At 46.2% G+C, this 21,063-nt stretch overlaps 1 protein-coding gene across 2 annotated transcripts in view; it reads left to right on the top strand.

Annotated features, from left to right (window-relative positions):
• Positions 1-21,063, top strand: part of DVL1 (dishevelled segment polarity protein 1) — a 56,654-nt gene that overhangs the window by 9,512 nt on the left and 26,079 nt on the right. For both annotated transcript variants that reach the window (XM_042883278.1, XM_042883277.1), the window contains exons 2-3: positions 14,151-14,220; positions 18,918-19,039. In XM_042883278.1, coding sequence (XP_042739212.1) covers positions 14,151-14,220; positions 18,918-19,039 — 192 coding nt within the window. The remainder of the gene's footprint in view (positions 1-14,150; positions 14,221-18,917; positions 19,040-21,063) is intronic.

Raw genomic sequence — 21,063 nt, 5'->3', positions numbered from 1 at the left:
CTGTGGTCTCCAAACAACTCCAACAACTCCAACAACTGTGTGTTGCCCAGGGTGCAGATAGCAGCTCCCCATGCAGTGGTGGTGATGCATAAAAGATGCATACAAGAACACCATGCTAACAGACCACACTTCCCTGAGTGCAGCAGACCTGGTGAGAAAGCAGAACTGAAAAAGCACGAAGGAGGCAGCATCTGTTGGTAGTAACATGATTTCTCCGAGTTCATGGCAGCTCCAGCTGCTTCCTGACCCCCTTTTTACTTGCAGATCTTACAAGAACAAACATTCCTCTCCTTACACACCCTCCAAAAATTGGCAGATGGGTGAACCTCTCCCAGAGCAAAATATGAAGAGGTCAGGTCTGTTGTCCTGAGCGAGTCAAGAGCTGCATCCAGCTGTCTCCTGAGGAGACCCTTTTAGGTATTAATGTTTTCTTGCTTACCCAAACATGAGAATAACCTTCTGGTAGAACTGAACCATTTGCACTGAAATTTTCATCAGTTTCTGGATGGAAACTGGCTTTTCTAGTGGAAGTACAGTGCTGTGTGAAAGCACATAAGCCATTTGTTAGCTGTCCATGCTGCTTCTATCTGTAACCATCTTTATTTTGCAGGATATTTTGTTGCTTTGTCCTCTGTGTGCGTGTCTTTGGACGTAGTGTGGTGAAAATATCCTCCTTTCTCAACTGCAAAAGGCCAAATGGGTATCAGGAATATCGCTGTTGAGGTAGAGAGCAGGGAGAGATGATATGGGCATGCAGCTCTGGATTTTCCTGTGGCCTTCAACTCCCTTCAGTGCCAAAGCTGAGAGAAGATTTTAAGTGTACATCATGTAGAAAACCTTTGATGTGTAGCTGTGCTTTTTCTACCTAGTTACTGCTTGCCTTTTAGCAAGGGGCATTTGGATCGGGCTGCCACTAGAATGGCATTTTCTAAATTAATTAAGCACCAACTGGTGGTTTAATGAGTATGTTGGGGAAGGATGTGACTGGTGATTTTGCTGATGCTGCTTTGGGGTCCCAGCTCTCAGTGCAGGCTGCTGGAACCCAGTCCTCCCATTTTCTGCTCTGGAGTTTAATTGACTGAGACAAGTTGCTGAGCAAACACAGAGGAATTTACAGTGCTTCAGGAAGGAATGACCTAAATATTTGCCCCATGGTTGTGTTGTGGGTTATCTCCATGCTGAGTGTAAGCCACTGACACGAGGGTTACTTTAGGAAATAATGATGGGTTTTGGTTCATTCTCTAGCCTTGGTTAGATGATGTGTTATAGAAATCTTTTGCAAAGGTATTCCAGCATGTAGATACCTAAAGTATTGCAGAGTGATAAGAAGTGCTTTCCACAGGTGCTTTTGACTGTATTTCTGTCTCTTTTGAACTAAAATATCTTTGCTTTTCTCACTGTCTCAAGAACTTTCAGTTTGTGATGTCTGCCATTTCAGCACTCGCGAGCATGAGCCCCAGCAGCTGCTTGGCTGAGAGTGTCTGTGCACATCGATGGATTTCATGGGGGGAAGAGATTCATTCATTCCAGACATGTGCCAGGGATGAAAACCCATCGATCTGAAAGAGCTCAAGTTTGTGATGTGATTGCAAACTGTGCTGAGTCACTCGTGGGGCTCACACCTCAGCTTTCTGTGAGGAGGGGCTTCTGAGGATTCTGCACATAGGCTGCTGTGAGCTGCCTGGGGAGAGTGTGGCTGTGGGGTCATTCACTGCAATGTGCCTCGTGGCCACCCAGGAAAACAACATTTGTCTGCAGCTCATTTTATGCTGTAGGGCAGTTAGCATAGCTGGTCTAACCCAGCCTCTTTCAATGGTGGGGTGGGGGGAAAGGTGACACTTCTTTCTCTTTCCTCTCACAATTTGCTTTGCCTCTTCACAGTTGCTGGTTCTGTGGTCCTTGCTGGGTGTGCTTTGTTGCTGATGGTGTATTGTTTGGACCTGGGGGAATGTTACTCATAACAAAAGCACAGGTTGCTGTTAGATACCTCACTGAGATTACAGCATTCCCCATGATAGCAAAATAGACAATCATCTTCCGTCCTAACAAGCGTCCTGTGGCAGTCCTTACCCACAAAACAATGAAGCATTACTGTGTGATCATAACTAGATGCTTGAAATACTCCATTAATTATCAGAATGTCTGCAGAGGGGCACTGATCATCAGTGATGGCTTGCCTTGTGGCTTGCTGCAAAACAGAAGTGATAGCTTTGGTTTGCTTTGAAAGCACTAAAGGCCCTCTCACTGCTGCTTCCCCTCCTGCCAACTGCAGGAGGAGATCATAAAGGGATGGAGCTGTTATTTCTTTCTTCCAACGAAACCTTGTAGCTGTAGTTAAAAGCGTAAAGCGATAGGAAAAATATTTTGACTCTGTGTCAACTGAATATTACCTGTTAATTTCAGTAATAGTGATACAGATGATTAGAAAGAGAGACAAAGCAGACATGCCTCTGCTCTTCTGCTGCTGTCAGTCGGTGTCCCAGCCCTCTGGGTGTGGGTTGTGCGACCCACGGATGCTGCTGTCTTTGGGCCTTGCACTCCAGTGCAAATGCCAGGGCTGTGTGTCAGGGAGCTGCCATCTGCTCTGTAAGCAGAGCAAGCCAACTGCACCACAGCATATGGAAATTGGTATTCCAGAAGCCCTCGTTCACCAGCAAAATGCAGATGTTCATCACATTTCCCTTTGCGGTTGGTGGTGCACTGGGAAATGTCTTGGTTGTGAGTACTGTGTGCCGCTTCATTGGGCTTCCATGGAAGTTCCTGCAAGTGCAGATGGCACGTGATGAGCATTGCTGCAGACCACGGTGTGCTGTTAGCAGTGGGCAGTGGAGTGGGAAATCTCTGGGTGTGCCAGGCTGGGGCTGCAGGACCTCCATTTGCTGAGCCCAGGGCATCTTTAAGTGCTTGCTTCCATAAGCATTTCTAGCCAGAGGAGTTGATTCCATTTCTTTATACTCTCTACACGATTAAAGAGAAGAAGGCAAAACTTGGAATGGTCTCGTATCAGAACAGATGTACTGCAAGTATCCTAGTCTAGGAAGGAATCCATCTTTGGCTAAACTGTGTGCATACCAGGAAGCAGGTCATGCTTTTATTTTTCCTGTTTATCACCATTAACCAACAGTCAACCTGTTAGGACAGTTGGGAATCTGCCTTCAAAAACTGCCTTGAGTCTTTGCAGTGGAGCTGTGGAGTTTTCCCAGGGCAGCAATTTACCAACCTGTTCTTATGCAGCCCTTTCCATGACTCAAGATAGCTCTTTTGCTTGTGTTCCTTCCTCCATGCTCTGCCTGCACCCTAAGCACTCAGGTTAAGAGCCCGTTGTCTCTCTAAGGTCTCTCACCAGCCTGGGGGCTGCAGCTGAAAGTCTCACAAGCTCTGTGGAGTGAACTTTCTTCTAGTCTTTCTATGCTCAAGCCTCCTCATCCCCTTTCTTTCTCCTTCCCTTTCCAATGTGAAGAGAATGACTGCACGGACAAAGGCACTAGTTTGGGATTTGAGGTTTGACTGCTGTTTTTCTCTCTTCCATCTCCTTTGAATTTGACCTTGAGTAAATGATCCAACCCCTGATATTGCAACCAGTTAAACTCATGCCTCATTTAATACATGCACGTGTTGTACCTTTGGAGGAGACTGTAAGCACATTACAATTACATGCCCAGGCATCTTGTAAATACAAGGCTTTCTCTTTTGGGTTTCAGTTCCCATTTGTAAGATCTTTTAAATAAGCTGAGTCTTGCTGCCAACTGACCCAAGCACTGAGTTTGCAGGCATGGAAGCATACCAGTACAACTCATGGTATCTGATCAGATTTCTTTCCTTTTGTTTAGCTGGATGGCAGAGGCTCTCCCTCCCATCCCCACCCATTGCTGTTCTGTTACAGTTGTTTCAACAGAAGCTCTTTGCAGTGACCAGCTCCTGATCCTTCCACCTCCATCTGGGTGATGCCCACTGTTGAATTTGCTGTTGTGGTGGAATTCTTAAAATTGCAGGGAAAAAAAATAATCATTTGCCAATGCAAAGACTTTTGGGGCTGCTGTCAAAACGTTTATTTCTCGTGACCTATTTTGGTTATAGACCCAAACTGACAAAAACTGAAAAAAAGACAAATGGAACAAAACAAAATGAGCCTGGAGGCTGCTGAGTACAGGGCTGAGGAGGCAGAAAGGATGTGTGACAACATTTGTCCTTATTAGGAAAGGGAGATGCAAAGAAGTGTCTGACACTAATTACATTTTGCTCTTAGCAGGAGAAGGAGCTGCACAGCAGCAGCAGGTGATGGCAGGATGCAGGTGCTGCAGAAAGCAGAGAAAACATGAATATGGAGGAGGCTGTGGGCCAGCTGTGTTGCTTTAACTGGAGATGAAGAGCTGCTCATCTGAGGGAGAGGCAGGATTCCTGATGTCATGGGGAAAGCTGGGGGTATGTGGTCATCACAGATTATCAAGCAAGTGCTATGCTTATAGACGTGCTTGACAAGTTCCTTCGTTCAGCCTATGCAAAAACTCTCATTGGCTTCAGTGGGACTAGAAAGTAAACCTGCAGTGGTACAGTGTGCCTTCCAGAGAGCTTTGGATGCTTGGAATAAAGGTAAAGTAAATAATAGACCTATTGCTTGTGTTGGACTGACAGTGGGTGTAGGATTTGTTTTGCAGTGTCTCATGCAGTGCGTCCTCATCAGCTTTGAATCAATGGTTTCCAAAGCAAGGTGAATACATTTGTTATTCTCAGTGCTTTTTCAGGCCTTGAGCTTGTAAGAATGATCTGTAATGTAGCTGGGAGTCCTGTTCCCTGTGCAGTATTAGATAGATGCATCTGAAGGAGAGCAATCAAACAGTTAATGCTGGAAAGCCTGCCTCTTCTGTCTTTCAAATTGTCCCAGCAGGGGTTGCGTTTCATGGTTGACATTAGCCATGCTGTTCCAGCTCCTGCTTCTTTCACATCCCGCTTTTCATCCCCCCTCCCTCCTTCTGTTTTTTTTTTTTTTTAATACATCTCTTATTCAGTGTGGTTAATAAGCAAATTTGTCATCTGCTTATTTTTGTCTTTGCTAACACACTTCCCCCCCCCCCCCCCCCTTCCCGCTCAGTCCAAATTAACAGTAAGCCAGCGAATTGAAGATAATGCTACTGTGAATTATCCTTTGCTGCAGGGCAGCTTTGCATTTTTAGTGCCAGGCTGACTGCAGTTTGTGCTACCGAAACCAAGCAGTGCTGACAGAGCTGGGCCTTTCCCCTGGCAGGAGGAAAGGAGGGGCAGAGTGGCCACTCAGCAGTGTGTTGTTGTTGGGAGCATCCCCAGCTGCTCGTGGCCTTGGCCTACAAGTCCCCCAGGTGTACACAAGTGCTCCTTTCTTAGGGGGAAAGAACAAAGGGGTGAACATTACTCTCATCCTCCTGGTGTTGCCCTCCCCTGCTGGTGCAGTGTGAGCTCCCTTGAGGAGAATCACTGCTGCTGTGTTCTGCTGCCATTCCTGCACGCAGCGGTTCGTCTGGCCGTGTGCTCTTTGTTTGGGCTGTGCATGTGAAGCCTTGGCTCCTTAAGGCTCTGCATCTCAACCTAAAAGCTGGGAAGGACCTGTTCCCTGGGCTAGGCACTTAATTGGCTCCTATTTGCTGCTAGCTTTTTCAGACCGCTGTAATTACCGTGGTGACACTGATGTGATAGGTGTGAGCCTGTAATGAAGCTGGAGTAAACACGCCAGGTTTTTCAGCTGGTGGGGAAAGGAGTTGCATTGTGCTGTTGTTTGCTCTGGTAACCATTGAGCAGTAGGAAAGCTTTTCAGCTGGGTGAGGGCAGTTTAGGGAATTGAGACCAAAGTGCAGCTCAGTGTGTTTGGGAGCAGGGATCATTGTGTTGTGCTGGCACTGGGGAACAGGCCAGAGATCTCTTGGGAGTGGTGAGGCTAAATCGTGATGCATGGGGATACATTGGCACAGGGTGGTAAAATGACAAAGGGGAGAAATCCACAAAGGCGTAGCCCCTCTCCTTTTAAGGATGAGGTCTTGCTTTTTGTCCTCCAATGAAAGAGAAGAGGAATTAATGGGAAATGAGCGAGTAGAAATTGTAATTACTGATAGAGTGACTGTGGCCTGGAATATACTGGATACAAGAAGCAATTCGTGGCATAATTATTTAGCCAAGCCTGGCAAAGCGACCGTGGGCTGCTCCCAGTGATTGCGGACACGATTAGCTTTGACAACCTTGGGTCTGTTGCTCACATTGCAATAAAATGTGTTGCTTCAAATTAAGCAAAACCAGAACTTTTATCTTTTTTAGCTGTTAGAAAGTTGTGGCTCCTATTGTTCCTTTTTCCCTTTACCTGATGGCTGTTAGGAGTGATGGCAGAAGGGATTTGTCTGAGTTCCAAGCTGCTGCCAAAGCTCCCCACTCTATGTCCACTGCTAACTGGGGCACTGTGAGCTCCCAGCAGCAGATTGAGCATCCTAATTAGGAGCTGTATATGTTTGATTTCTCTGGACTAATGTTATATAGATCAGGAATTGGCTTTGTAATGGCACACGACTGGAACATGTGCAAACACCGATGGCATTACATTAATGTAAATGATAGTGGGTCCTTCTTTTCTCTATAAGCTCAGTGTTGCCTAATGAAACCATTGTCAGACATCTGTCCTTTGAGGTTTGTTTTCCACTTTACTGATCTTTTTTTCCCTGGATGAATATTTAATAAATACACAGCTAACAGCAGAACTAAGGAGTGAGAAAGGTCTGTAGGAAGTTCAGTGCTGGCACTCTGCTGAAGGTGCTGCCCTTGTGAGCCACAGCTTTGGTACTTGCTGACAGCAAGGGGAGCATACTGTGGAGAGAAGAGAGATATTAAGATGTTTTGACTGTACTGACTTAAGTAAAGCTCTGCATGATTAATTGAATTTTATTATGAGTTATTTGTGCAGAATTGCCAGCCTAGAGATAATTATAAGAGCAGTGATAGTTTGACAGATTGCATGAATGACTCCATTCTGACTGGGTTTGCTGTAGTGGGAACAGTTATGCAGAAAGTTTCACCTCTTTTTCACCCATAGTATCTCTTTTTTTAAACAAGATCAGACTCAGCACTTCACCTGCTGCAGCTTTCCCGTGTCTGTTGATGTTGAGCCCATGGGAAGTTTGACCTGTGAAAAACTGCTGTGTGCTGTGGGTTGTGGCTTAGCTGGCAAATGGGATTTTGGTGCTTGCAAACAGTGCAATAGGAATTTGGGCTCTTCTCATTAGTTTCAACCTGATACGGCAGCAGCTTTTGCTTCTCAGATAGGATTTGGAAAGAGATCTTTGGTCCTGCTTTGTGTCTGAGGGTTGGGCACATCCTCCAGTCTAGAGAAACGAGCTGCTCCATCCATTGAAATTAAGACAATAAAAGCAGGAGGGCCTTCTGGTTACAAACTAAAATGGTGGCTGGATTATTTGTTGCTGTTCTTTTTCCTTCTTGTTCAGTTCCTGGTGAAATTCCTCTCTGGAGCTGCAGTGCAAACCCAGCTCAGAAGGACCCCGCGTTGTCAGCCCTGCAGTGCTCTGCCTCGTCCTGCAGTCAGCCTTTCATCTCACCTTTTAGACGATGGTTTTCCCTGCAGAAGGCTTATCTCATACTGTATGGTGCCAGGATAATGAGAGCCTACTTTTTGTTTCACAGGGCTTTAAATAAATAAAGTAATTGGCCCTGTGTTTTCCCCCCCCTCTCTTCCATACTAATGCTCTGAGCTTTATTTACTGGTAAATTAAGGCAAGGTTCCATTGCTATGTTTAAACCTACAAATACTCATTTAGAAGTCAAATGTACCGGGGCTTGGGCAGGTTGGGAATGAAAGCTTTGCATTTTGCTTGCTGTCCCTTCTGCATATGGAAGAGATTCAGTTCCCTCCCTGTGATGCATGAACTCTGAGCAGCTTTTATCTCGCTTTTCTCAGCAGTCTCTGAAACGACTCCTGAAGGAGGTGGGGAACCAAAATGGCAGAGCTGGGCAGCCCAGGAACAAGCAGCTCCTGCATCAGGATGCTCTGCCAACTGCTGGGCACTCCTTAACATGGGCACAGTGTCAGACATCCATTCCTGTTTTGGAGTGCTTGCATGTCCCACCCTGACTTAGAAAGTGCTGGCTTATCATGGTGAGCAATCGCCATCCCATATGGGCACACCTCTAAAGACTGGATTTTGTGACAAATTGCAGCTCTCTTTTTTTGATTCCTGACCAAACTTGTAGGCCCAGTTCCTCTTTGAAGTTGGGGTGTAGGTGGAATCTTGAATGGAAAAGGTCTGATCCAGCTTCTCATTACACTACCAGCTCATCTTGCTACGTTGCAGTCCCACCAAACTGTTAGAGGCTGTATTTGTTCCTAAGGGGAAAAGGGCTTGGAAGGGGTACCAACAAGGGCAACTTTGTCTTGTGATCTGCATTCCAGAACACTTTGGCCATGGAGACCATCCAGGACGCGTGCTGGATAGCTGCAGCAGCCACAGGGTGGATTTACATTGTACCATTCCTGGGCTGCCTTGGGGACTCAGTGAGAAACTGTGCATCAGATTGATCTGTGTGTCGTTTTAAGGCTGCAAGGGACCAGCAAAGCTTTCTGCACAGCTCTGTGGGAGATTTGTCCCTTTGCAGGTGGTGTGGAGGTGAGCACAGAGCTGGGAGCCTCCACCTTGCTGTCCCTGTGCAGCAGGTGTACGACCTGTGCTCCTCACCACACATCCCTGGCATGTACCAAAAGACCTGATGAGAATAAACGCAATGATTTTCACCACAAGGGTGAGCAGAATTATGCCATTTCATTAAAACATGTCTAGACAAATAACCTAGGGGAGAGAGATGTTATCTCTAGTGAGCCTTTGAGGTTTCTGCATGGGGACCATACTAAATAAACTCATGAATAGCTGCTTTTCTCTCCCAGGTATCTGGAGCCACATATGGATAACCTGATTGGCTTTAGCTCCTCGTTAGCAGTTAGGTGAGCCTGCCTCCAAGTCACTGTTCTGTGAGGTATTGATTAGCACTTGTGGATATTTTTTGATTTAGCTTTATTATTATAATGAGTCGCTTTCAGGAGCACACAAAAGGAGCATGTCACAGATGAATAAGAATTGATTCTTATCATGACTTGCTCTGGTGTGTGTTTAGCATTTCTTGCTCTTGTGTTGGTTGACAGCTGACAGCACAATTGCACTTTCATTGAAAATGAATGGAGTACTTGTAATGAGAGGTCTGGAGCTGCTGGCTTGTCCCGTGGTTACACACAGCAGTTGATATAACACATTACCAAAAGCAGTTGATATAACATTACCAAAAATCTGTTTCTTTCACACAAGAATATTTTATCTGTTTTATCTGATACTGGAGCTGCTCAGAACCTTACATGCCATGCAGTCTCTTGCTGCCCATCAGTGGGGCTAAGAGCTGTTGATGATAAGCCATGAAAAGCCTCATGAACCTCATCTTTCAGCTCTCGGGGCTGGGTAGGAGGGTGGCAGCTGGGTTGGAAACTGCAGCACTGCAGTGAATTGGGGTGCAGCTCTCTGTGTGCAAGGTGGTGGTGGCCTGGCTTCAGCTGCAGAGCTTCACAGCAGGCTGCATCCCTGCCTGGGCACTGCATGAGTGTCATCCGCCAGCACTGTTTGGAGAGTGAGTTTTAAAGATAATTGCACCCTGGGGAAAGCAAAATCCAAGCCAACTGTTTCCAATGGGCATTCCACAACCAGCTTGCTGCTGGCCGTAGGCTCTCTTTAACAGTGTTTTTCCTAGGTTGTTTTCAAGAACTACTTAATTTTATGGGGGATGGTTAAATGATTATTTATTATTTGTAACTAAGGCAGGGGAGTTGGACTTGGAAATGTGGGTTTGCTTCATGATTTTGCTGACTTGTCCCTTTGTGTTGTGACTTCTTTGTCTTCGTGGCAGAGCTGACGACGTGTGTCTGTCATTTGGGACAGCTGCAAGAATAGATTGATTCATTAACACTGGTGAGACAGTAATACAGTCAAATAACTTACTAAATAATGTGACTTTTTCTTCTCATCCAAGTTGTGATACACTTTTTGCCTTCACTTGTGCCAAACACAGCCCGGTCACAGCCCTGGGATGCATGAGGACCTCAGTGTCAGTGAGGATGGTGACTGTCAATATGATTTGTATCACTTCTCATTATACTGCGTGCCTTCAGATCAGCCCTTTTGGTATGGAATGAGCCCTGAAAGACAAATTACGTAGTCATGTTTGATGAAGCTTAAAAGATGTTGCAGTACATCATCTTCTATTTATGATCTGCCAAAACAGTTGGCTTAAGGACTGTGAGGTTGCTTGCTCTTTTTATTTATAAGCTTTTTCTGCTGATTGACTTATCATCCCCTCCTTCCTGTCACTGAGTTTATGTATTTTTGCATTAGGTGCCAATGCACATTCTTCTTTCTTACTATATCTTCAGATATATCCATGTATGGCTGATACACTCGGAGGCTAACAAATAGGGTTTGTTTTTTTACGTACATTAACTGATGTCTTACAACATAGAACTGCTGCCAGGCAGAATTGAGGGGTTGATTTGACACATCTTCAGAAAGAGCTTCTTCCAAAAGAGCTTTAACAACACTTCCTTATGGCTACTGAAGTCAGCAGAGCTTCTGCCAAGCCACCAGCTGGCACTGATGGAGTGCAGACCTCCTGCTGTAGCTCTGGCTGTTGGTCCACGTGCAGATATCAGTCAAACCTGCACGGGAAGCCAGGAGCTTCTGAAGGAGAGATTGCTTTTGAGTGGGCTTAGCTTCCAGGTCTGCCAAAGCAGGTAGCAGAATGTTACGACTTCCCTTAGTATCAACTCATTGCAGGTGTGGGCTTAGGATTACTTACGGTTTTACTGATTTAAACACCTCCTCTGGAAAACTGCTGCTTCATAAATACAGGCTCAAGTTGCCCAGAGATGGAATCTTCATACCTGGAGATGCTCAGAACTGGAAGAGATGTGGCCCTGGGCAGTGAGACCTGCATTGGGCAGGAGGTGGCACTGGGTGACCTCTGGTTTTCTCTTCTGACCTACATGATTCCATGATGCTACCAACCAGAGCTCATGTCTGAACAATCTCTTACCTTCACTGTGGTCATTGGAGTCAGTGAACATACAGAACAAATGGCTTAATTACTTCACCTGCTCTCTGAGGGTCTCCTAGCAAGTAATAAAAAGTAGCGAATGAAACTGCTTTCCTCCATCTCCCATCAATAAAGGACGGTAAGAAAGAGTTAAGGAAAGACTTGATTAGGATCACAGTGACAGAATGGGATTAATCTGCTGCTAAGGTTCTATTAGATGTGCTCTTTGTGGCATGGTACTTATTAACCTGGAGTGATAAATGACACTGCGGCTTCATGCAGTGGTTCTGGCGAAGAGAAGCAAAAACTGCTCTGCTGTTTGTGCTTTCCAGGCTCAGAACCTGTGTGGACCATAAGCAGATGGCAGCTGCCTGGTTAGCCCCACTCTTCTGAGTGGGCAGGAAGAAATCTGCTAGCTCAGTGAGTCTTAGTAAGTCTCCCATAGGTGCGCATGATAGCAGTGCAAGTGTCTGCAATGCTATCAAACCAGTGTTTAATAGCTAATTGTCTGCAGGGTTACGAATTGCAGGTTTGTGGGGTCCAGTTGGGGTTCTTAGGAAGGAGTCAGTGTATCTTCTGTGGCAGCAAACGGCTTGGCAGAGGGATGAGAGCAAGGTTAAGCCTGAACAACCCTTGGTCCTAGGGCTAATATCCTCTTTGGAGGAAAGAAGGCAGCAGGGTGCAGGGAGGTGATGCTGTGAGCCTGTCGCCAAAGCAGGTGAGGTGCTGGGAGATGGTGAAAGCTGGATTTGGTGAAGGCAAAAGCACCTATTAGTGCAGGAGGCTGGGAGCAGTGCCAGAAGATCCAGACACAATTCCAGGAAGCAAAAGGAAGGAGGGGCTGTTACCAGCAGTGATTGTTTCGTTTAGTAATTAGTCCTGAATTCTCCTCTAAGGCAAATAAAGCAGAGGATGTGAGCTTCTGAGAGCTCCCCCCTCCTCTTCCCTGCACATCCACACCCTTTCTTGCATGTTCTCTTTCTCAAGTCTGTGTTCACTCAGGTTTGATGGTAAGGAGCTCTGGGTAGTGTTTGTTGCTCTCTTTGCTCTGACTCTGAGTAGTTCCTAACCTGATTTAAGCAGAAGATTGCATATGCTGGAGCGAGGATGCACGCATCTCAATCTTGCCAGCAGCTGCATGGAGGAAACAAGCATCCCCTTTTTTGCAGGGAATCTCCAGCTGTGTGTGAGCAGGGGATGTGTTTCGTGCCGTCAGGTGGTTCTTGCTGACAGATCAGGTGCATCACCTCATCTTCCTCGTGCTGCTGGTTTGAGTGGTTCCAGATTACAAAGTTCTGCTCAGACTGAAGCATGTGACTGCCTCCGTTTGTAGCCCTTTGCTCCCTTCTCCCCTCCCTGAGAGCTGGAAGGAGCTGCTGCTTTAGTGCAAGTCACCATTTGCAGAACGGTGATACTTGAAATTAGTGGCTGCTGCAGCATTGGATGTTCTTGGCACTGCTCGTTGCTACCCAAAGCAAGCTGGGATTACAGTCTGTCCTCCTCTTGCCTCATAGCTCCAGGCTATATTTAGTAGTTGGAGTTGCAACAGATCTGAAGTCGTTCCCCTTAGCTGCAGCAGAAAGCTGATGCCGTGGCAGGGCGCACTGAGGGGGGGTGGCTGGTTCTCCATCAGGAGCACAACTGGAGCAGCCTGTGCAGCACTGCAGGGAATCCCCACTGCTGTATGTGTCAGGTGCAAAAGGGCCCCCAGCACCTCACAGCCAGCATCTTCTCAGTCTTATTCCTTGCGTCTTACAGCAGAACTTCTGGTTGTCACTTGCACTTGGTTGGTGTGTCCTTATCTTTATATTTAAAAAAAAAAAGAATGCTGTCATTCCAAACACGCAGCTATCAAGATAAAATGATTTACAGCATCTTTTTCTCCAGTCCCATTATTGGATCTTTGTTGAACGCTCTCTGCAGGACTCTGAAACACAAAAGGTAACGTCTGAATTTCAGACTGGGGCTGGAGATCTGTGCCAAGCTGAAATCCTCTGTCTGCACACAGCTTGCAGCTCTGGAATTACAGGTGTGAGAGCTTCCCTGAATTCTCAGAGCTGCTTAAGCACTGAGTGTTGATTTCAGTGGGGCTGCTCTTAATTGCCTCTGTAGAGTCGAGTTATAAACATCTAAAATCAGTGCTGAAATCTCATGATCTGTTCCTTATTGCCAAAAGGTGAAGGGAGGGTGGACAGATGCTCTAGGGATTAAATGAATATTTTAAAGCATTTTTTCCCAATAGTAGGAGCGGGGTGAAGGCTGCCTAATATTGAACTGCAAGCCACTAACACTGCAAATACCTGCAGAGAGAGAGAAGAAAGAATTAGAGGTGTTCTTTATCCCTAATTTTCCAAGAGAAATCATTGGAAAGAAACTGTTTGCTCTGATCTCCTCTCTCCTCCTTCCTTTATGGTTCCTTTCTCATTATCTGACCCCCTTCTATGCATACTCAGTTACTTCGTGGCCGTTGTGGTTTTCTCTACGCAGCAACAAGAAAGACAAAAACATAAATAAAGGAAAATGTGGCTGGGGAACCGCAGCCTTGCGTTGGGTCGGAGAGACTTTGGGTTGGCTTCTTTAAAGCTGAGAGATTGTCAGAAGCAAATGGTCTCCATTACTCTGAGGTGGGCTGGGGAGTGCAAGAAAGAAAAGCTCCAGTAGCCCTCCTGGAGGACTCGTGTCAAACATTTGCTTTTGTTTTTCTAAGCAGCTATAAAAGTGGCAATAAAACGGCGTGCAAATAAACTTTTTTGTGGAGTTTCCTTCCACCCGAGGGAGGCTGTTGGGAGCAGACAGCTGAGCTCTGCGGTGCTGGGGAGAAGCCAAGCTGGAGTCTGTGGTGTAGCAAACGAATGCATTCTCTTAATGCCTCATTAGTGAGTGTGTACACCTTCTGCCTCGGCTGGTGTGGCAGGAAAGCCTAGCAGAGTGCTGTCTGTGGGCTAACAAGCCCTGAGGTTCCTTACCACTGCCTTGGTAGCTCATACCAGCGTCTAATTCTGGTGTGATGTTGTTTCAACCTCTTGACTTTCTTTCTCTTGCTGTTGTTTTTCTGGCAGGGTGGTGAAGGAGGAGATCTCGGATGACAATGCAAAGCTGCCCTGCTTCAATGGAAGAGTGGTGTCCTGGGTAAGTCAGCCTGTGTCTGTGTGCCTGCTGTCTGCAATGGGCACAGCAGCAGAAGGGGCGGATGATGGTGGCAAGGGCTTCTCTTCCCTCTGCTGAACCATCAGCTGAAGCCTGGCCTGTGTTACCAATTCCACATTACTTTGTCCATACTCACATCCATCAAATTGCTGTGCTTGTCTGCATCTGTTTGCTGCTAATTGTAGGGGAGATCTTACTGTGAGTTAATTGTTCACAGTTTGGAGCACTTTAATATCCTGTTCCCTGGGATGGAGCAGTTAATTGCATCCATCTATTTTAGGGCAAGCAAAGTTGGTTTTTACCTTTTAGAAAGACCACGTTTGGGGCAGGGTTGTTTCCTTGTTCAATTACCAGCATGATGGATCCCAATCTTCCTTGTCAGAATATGTGCATCAGCTAGTGGCAGATAGCTTGGGATTCTTTCACAAGCCATCAGTGCTATTTGTCATCCTCAGTGTAAATTATTGCAATGTATAGATGTATATTTCTCATCCAGACAACACACTTAAAATTGAAACATTAAGTGCATCCAATACAGCTTAGCTGTCTCCTCCCCCCAGCTCCTCTCTTCACTGATGCAGTGACTACTTTGAAGTTCTCAAGATGACTGATGTTGAGAAATTTGAGTTTCATCTTTTTTAATAACGTTTGAATCCTTCTATTTGTCATAGGTGGGCACTTTGATCTTAGTGTCATATGCAGGACTGATTTCCATAGGAGGAAAGCATTCAAGGAAGGGTCTGCAAGACTTCAGTTGCTGCTTACTTTTGCTGCCCTGGAACTCAGTGCACGGTTAGATTAGCATTAAATTGGAGTCAGTGCACCTCATTAGGTATTTAGACCTCTTCCACATCCCACCTGTGTCCCACTTGTTCTTCTCTGCATCTCATCCTTTTGATTTTGGAATGGGTTATTTTAATTGAATAAATAACACGGGACAGAGGGTTGCTGCTTACTAGATTTATAGATTGCCTTTTCCCTGGTTGACTTTTTGTTGTTGTTGTTTTCAGAAATAGAGAGACTATCGTTGGTTATATGGCAGAGTCCTTCATCTAGAACTTAATAGTGTTAACACAAACATATCCTATTTCCTGCCAGGTTCAGTGAAGACAAAAGGGAGGAGTTTGGAACTCCATGTAGCATGGAAAAAGTAACCATCCTTACAGTGCTGTATTTGAGATTTCCCTTGTCCCAGCTTGCAGAACCAAGAAAATGCACAAAGCATTGCTTCTTGGATGTAATTAGTTGGTCTCAGAGAAGGCAGGCTTGCACCCTGTTGTGATTGATGTCTCGTTGTTGTGTTTTGCCATTTGTTGTCAGAAATCTCACGCAGTTTGTTCTGGACTTAGGGCAGAGTAGGTATTTCTGTGCCAAAATAACAGCCCGTGTCTGGGGTTGCCATCAATCTCTGGCCTGATGCTTTCAGTATTGCAGTAGCAAAGGATGAAGCTTGCTGTTGATACAGATCTTCCCTTCTCGTTAGCATAGTGTTTTAATTTTGCTGCATGCAGCTCTAGATGTAGCACCCTAACTTCCCCTCCCCGCTTCCTTTCCCTTTGGCCAAGTGTGTTAAATCACACAGCGCCCTTCAGTGTAGTTCAGGATGCTGAGCAGCAGCACAGGCCCTCATCAGCTTTTTCCACTGCCTGTTTTGCTTTGGACATTTTGCCCTCCTGCCCTTTTCCTCGTTTCCTTGCCACAGCCTGCCCTCCTGATGAACTTTATCTCCAGAGCCTTTCAGTGCACTCCTGCTCTAACAGTGGCTGTGGTTCTTGCTTTGTAGAAGCACTGAACAAGACGTTTGTGTATTTCCACAGAAGCAGATTTCACTTTGCACAGGGCAGTGAGCAGTCCATCTTTATGCCACCTAAGCAAAATGCAGTGATTTTAGGGGTGTGTGATGTGCACTCAGGTGCTCCAGGCCTCTTTGGACAGGCAGCGTGTGCTCAGTTGTGGCTGCTCTGCAGAGACAACAGATGTGAGCTGCAGAGCCCTCCCTAAGCAGCTCTCTGGAGCTCTGCTGGAGCCCTGGGACAGGGTGTGTGTTCTGCCTTTCATTAGTGTTCATGCAAGAACCACGACATAATTTGTCACATGCAAATGAACGCTGTCTGACAGTATGGATCTAAATTGGGTTTCAGCTCTGCGCTGCTGTGCAGCCTGGGTGGTTTGGGTTCTGCACTCTGTGAACACGAGATGCAGGAATGATCCCAAACTTTCAGTTCCAATTGCAACTGACTTGCAAACAACGTTGCTTTTCATTCAGTGCATCTGATCAGATGTTACAGAGATGCTGTAACAAGTGTTTGAAGATTCAAGGCAAAGTGAAAGAACATGGAAACCAAAACCAAACTGTGTGTTTGGTGGAGTACAAGTGTTGGAATTCTCTGTGGCTATTAGGAGCTGCTTCCTCCCATTCTTTGTAATTACTGGCACGCGTGCAGATGCTGCTTGGCACCAGCGTGGGCTTGTGTGACTTATGGCTGGAGATGGAATCAGGTTTGGGGAGAAAGAGGCGAGAAGGTAAAATTCAAGCATAAAACGTTTTTCCATTCTCCTTGCTGAGGGCAGGGCCAGCTCGTGGTGGAAGCTGGGAATGAGGAAGGAGTTGGCTGGTGGCCACAGCCGGGTCTGAGCCAGCTGCCTGCCCCTGCCAGCCTTTCTTCAGGAAGGCTTTGTGACATCTGGGAGCAGTTCCCTGGCTGGCTGCTGGGGATGTGCACCATCTATTGGCTGGCAGTGATGTCAGAGCCTTCTTCCTCTTTTTTTTTTCCCCTCTATTAGCTAGGTGCCAACAGATAATGCTTGTCCTGTGTGTATGTAAGCTTTTAGGCACTGTGTTTGCAGTTAGAGCTGGGGGTTAGAAGCATTATGCCTTCTCCCATGCTAAGAACTCAGGAGCAGTAGAAGCACTAAGTGATGCTCATCAAAGTGCATTGTTGCCTTTTGACATGTAATTGAGGCCATGATTGAAGATCAGTGTGAACAGATTCTGGTTGGTTTCTGATGTTTAAAATGAAGGGATTTCAGGGCCTTTTTCTTCACAGGTCATATGTGCCCACATTCATCTGCTCACGGACTGGAACGGAGTGCTAGGGCCTCTATGGGAAAGAGGAGGTGGGAAAGGAGCAGACAGTTGGGCAGGAAGAGAGGGGAACTTGAAGGACAGTGGAAAGAATGTGGCAGATGAGGGGAGGCTGCAAGTCTCTGGGATGTGAGGGTCTTCTCTTTGCAAAAGTAAGGCTGGATGGTTCTGCTCTGCTGTGCATGGGAACTCTGAAGTTAGGTGCAGGTGTCTGTGATTTTACAGGAAATGCTCTCAACCTGTAGCTGAGCACAGCACTGTGAACTTACTGTCACAAATACCAGTGGCTCTTCTTGTGTATTCAGCAGCTGCTTTCAGTCCCTCACTCCCCTCTATGGTAAGAGGGGTACTGAGAGCTGCTGCTGCTCCCAGTAGTAGAGGCAGTTCAAATAATATAATTTCCATGCTCACGTACTGCTTGGTGTTTAGGCAGATGAGATGTGAGAGCAGGGCTCACCACTGTTCACTCCTTCCCCTTCCCAGACTGGTTCTCTTTTGACATATTCAGCCATGAGTGTTGGCTGGGCTGGTTCCTTGAGCTGCCTTCGTGTCTGAGCAGGTTTGTTGTGCTGGGTGGCTGCGGAGTGCAGGCTGCTGTAAAAGGCAGCCTTCTCCATAATTAAGCTAAAAGCATAAGCAAATATGGTGCGGAGGAGGAAAAGGGAAACGGAGAGAGGTGAAGCAATGGGTTCAAGGACTCACTGCAGCACGGTGGTAGCAGTGATGAGAGGAACCTGACACTGTGAGCTCCCTGGCTTGGTGGCACTGCTTGGGAGCATCAGCTTTGTTTGCATTTCAGAGTCCGGGTGCCTTCCTGCAAGTGCTGTGGTGGGATGGCATTGGCTGCAGAGCAAACAGCACTCAGTGTGATGGAATGAACTGAATCAACAGTTGCAATTAGTTCCACACTGCTTTATTAACTTCCTCCATGTGAACCACACAGAGGTCATCCACGTTTCCCATTGAAATGCAGCCCTTTGGGGTGCAGCCCAGCAGCTGTTGCACAGCCTGAGCAGCAGCAGCACAGTGTAAGCAAAGAAGTGGAATAAAATGCTGCTGCCAGTCAGAGCTGCAGGGTGAAATCCATTTATCAGGGCTGGATCCTGGCTGTGAGGCTGGGGTTCGCACTGCTTTATTATCATTATTTATAATTGTGGAATCATAGAGTTGTTAAGGTTGGAAAAGATCTCTGAGATCATCCAGTCCAACCATCAGCCCACCACCACCACCACATGTGACATGTCCATCTCTGTGACTCATTATTCCACAGCCTTCCTTGTAGTAATTGGGATATTGGTAGGAAATAAAAATTATATTTCCAGCACTGGTCTTTATGGGGAGAATTTACAGCCTTCTGTGGGGCTCACAGGAGCTTTGTGCATCCTAGCTGATAATGTTTTCACTTTGAGGTTGAGTGTAATATGATTTTATGAAGGGTTGGCAGGAATTTGTGCAAGTGGACACTGAGCACTTCTTCTCTTCTTGTCTCTCATAGACACTCACAGAGTGTGTAGCAAAGCAGCGACCCCCAAGCACGTGTCAGGACGGAGGAACCTGTGCAGATATGTTGTAATTCTCTTCTTTTTCTTGGCAGCTGGTCCTGGCTGAAGGCTCCCATTCTGACACAGGCTCACAGTGCACCGAGAGCCACGCAGACCTTCCACCTCCCATCGAGAGGACAGGTGGCATTGGAGACTCCCGGCCTCCATCGTTCCAGTAAGAGCAAGTTGGCTTTATATTACTTCTTTAAACCAAAAACGTGGTTCCTTGGTGTGTATTCCACACGTTTCTCCCTGCTAGTGCTGCAAGCTGGCTGTTTGTTGGTACTGTTAAAAAGCAATATGCTTGTTAGAGCTAAGGAAGGCTGGTACTGTCGTGCTCTTGAATGTTGCTTACATTAAGCCTGAACTATGCTAAACTTTGAAGAGTTGAAGTGGTGAATTTTATCACTTTCCATTATTATAAATGTGGTGTCTGTGCATTGGAACTTTGCACTGTAAATCAAGAAGCAGTAAATTCACTCCAGTTGCTGCACAGTGAACAGGAGCGATTGGCAGACGAGCTTTCACGAGGGCTGGAGCAGTGATGGAGCACCCACAACTGAGCTGAAGCCTGTGTTCCTGCCTTCTCCTGCACTAGCTGCCAGAATACTGCTTTTTCTTTTCTCTCTGGGTAACCAGATGGTGGTATTCTCCAAGCCTTTCGTGCATCTGTTGTACATTTGCTGTTAAAGTCCAGAAGTCCTTTTTCTGTATGTGTGGGAAATCTGCCCCATCTGGACAAGTGTCATTTGCTAACAAAGCTGAACTGTCAGGGCCTCTCATGTCTGCAGTTTGACAGAGTTTCTCCTGCTCATCACATCTGTGAGTGTTGATGCTCTCATTTGAGGCCCTTTTTGCTGCAGGGACTGCAGTGTCAAGCAGCCCTTGGATGCAGGGGGTTAACAGTTGTTTCATTTTCTGCTCTTGACTGGCACCTTGTGTTGTGCTCTGAATTGCTGACATGAACAAATAGCCAGAAGGATGGGCTAGGAAGGCAGTGATTCGTGTGTTTTGAAAGGGAAACCCAGCCTTGATGTGCCTGTTGTCACGTTTCCTCTGTTGTCTGCAATATCTGTTGCCTGGAAGAGCCCCGGGTGTTCTGCATAAGCCTTTTACAGCCAGATGTGTTCTAGAGGGGACAAGAAATCTTAAGAAATACGAACCCTCCCTGACACTGTGATTTTTTGCAAGGATTTTACTGCCCTCGTGTGTCCGTGAATTGCTTTGTGTTGACCAGGGAAGGTTAGCATGAATACAGTCACACGGCTTGCAAGCATAAGTCGTTCTTTGTCTCCCTGCCCTATACCTAATTGTAATAACTGCAAGATTCTTTTCCAGGAAGTAATTCCATGGCAAGTTAGGCACAGCGCTGTGTTTGTGGAACAGTGTTGCTGATAACTGTATGCATTCAGATTAAATCTTTGATCTGCTCGTGCACCTGCTGCACTCTGGTGTCCCAAAAATCCTGCCTGTGTCAGAATGTCTCACTTGGTTACTTGGCATGAAGCCCTTCTGTTTAGCTGTTTGCATTTCATTTAAGAAAACAACAACATCCATTCTAGGTTTAAAGATTCCAAGTGATAGTTTACTGTATTTTGGAATAGTTTGTTTCTCCTGGATAAATGAAGTAAGTTGAGTTGCCCAGTCTCTAATTATAAAGCATGGCTTCCAGAGCTTGAATTGTGAGCTGTAGTTCTTATCCTTATCCTTCTCTGAAAGGACAGATCTTCAGATTTTGGTGTGATGATTCTGCAGTAGTGTGCTTGGTGCTGTTTCTGCACACTGTGTCTTTAATAGTGTTTCCTTCTAAGAGATGATTACTGCAATCCTGTGACTTGCACAGCCCTAACTCCACTCTCTCTGTGTGCTCATCTATCATGTCCCTTTCTGTGGCCTTGTCTTGTCTTCTCGACTCCTAAATCCCTGATGCTATATGGATGCTATTAAAACTAACAGAGATCTGTCATCTTCTGTCTTCTTTCTGCACTGCTGATAGAGGCCTTATTTATCCAAGAAGCCCCAGCCAAGCTGGGCGTTGTGTAATTGTGCAAACAGAAATGTTTCCTGGTCTACAGAGAATACAAGAAATGGATGGAGCAGACAGGCAAGCAATACCTTCCAAGAGAACGAGATAATTATCAGCAGTGAAGTGATCATCTCAACTGAGCTGTCTGACAGTATTGATATTTTGCTCCGCCA

The sequence above is a fragment of the Lagopus leucura genome, unplaced genomic scaffold (assembly GCF_019238085.1).
Source record: "Lagopus leucura isolate 7727_CA_CO unplaced genomic scaffold, USGS_WTPT01 Super-Scaffold_100037, whole genome shotgun sequence".
Lineage (NCBI taxonomy): Eukaryota > Metazoa > Chordata > Aves > Galliformes > Phasianidae > Lagopus > Lagopus leucura.
Note: the sequence above shows the minus strand (reverse complement) of the source record. Positions and strands in the feature narration are given on the sequence as shown.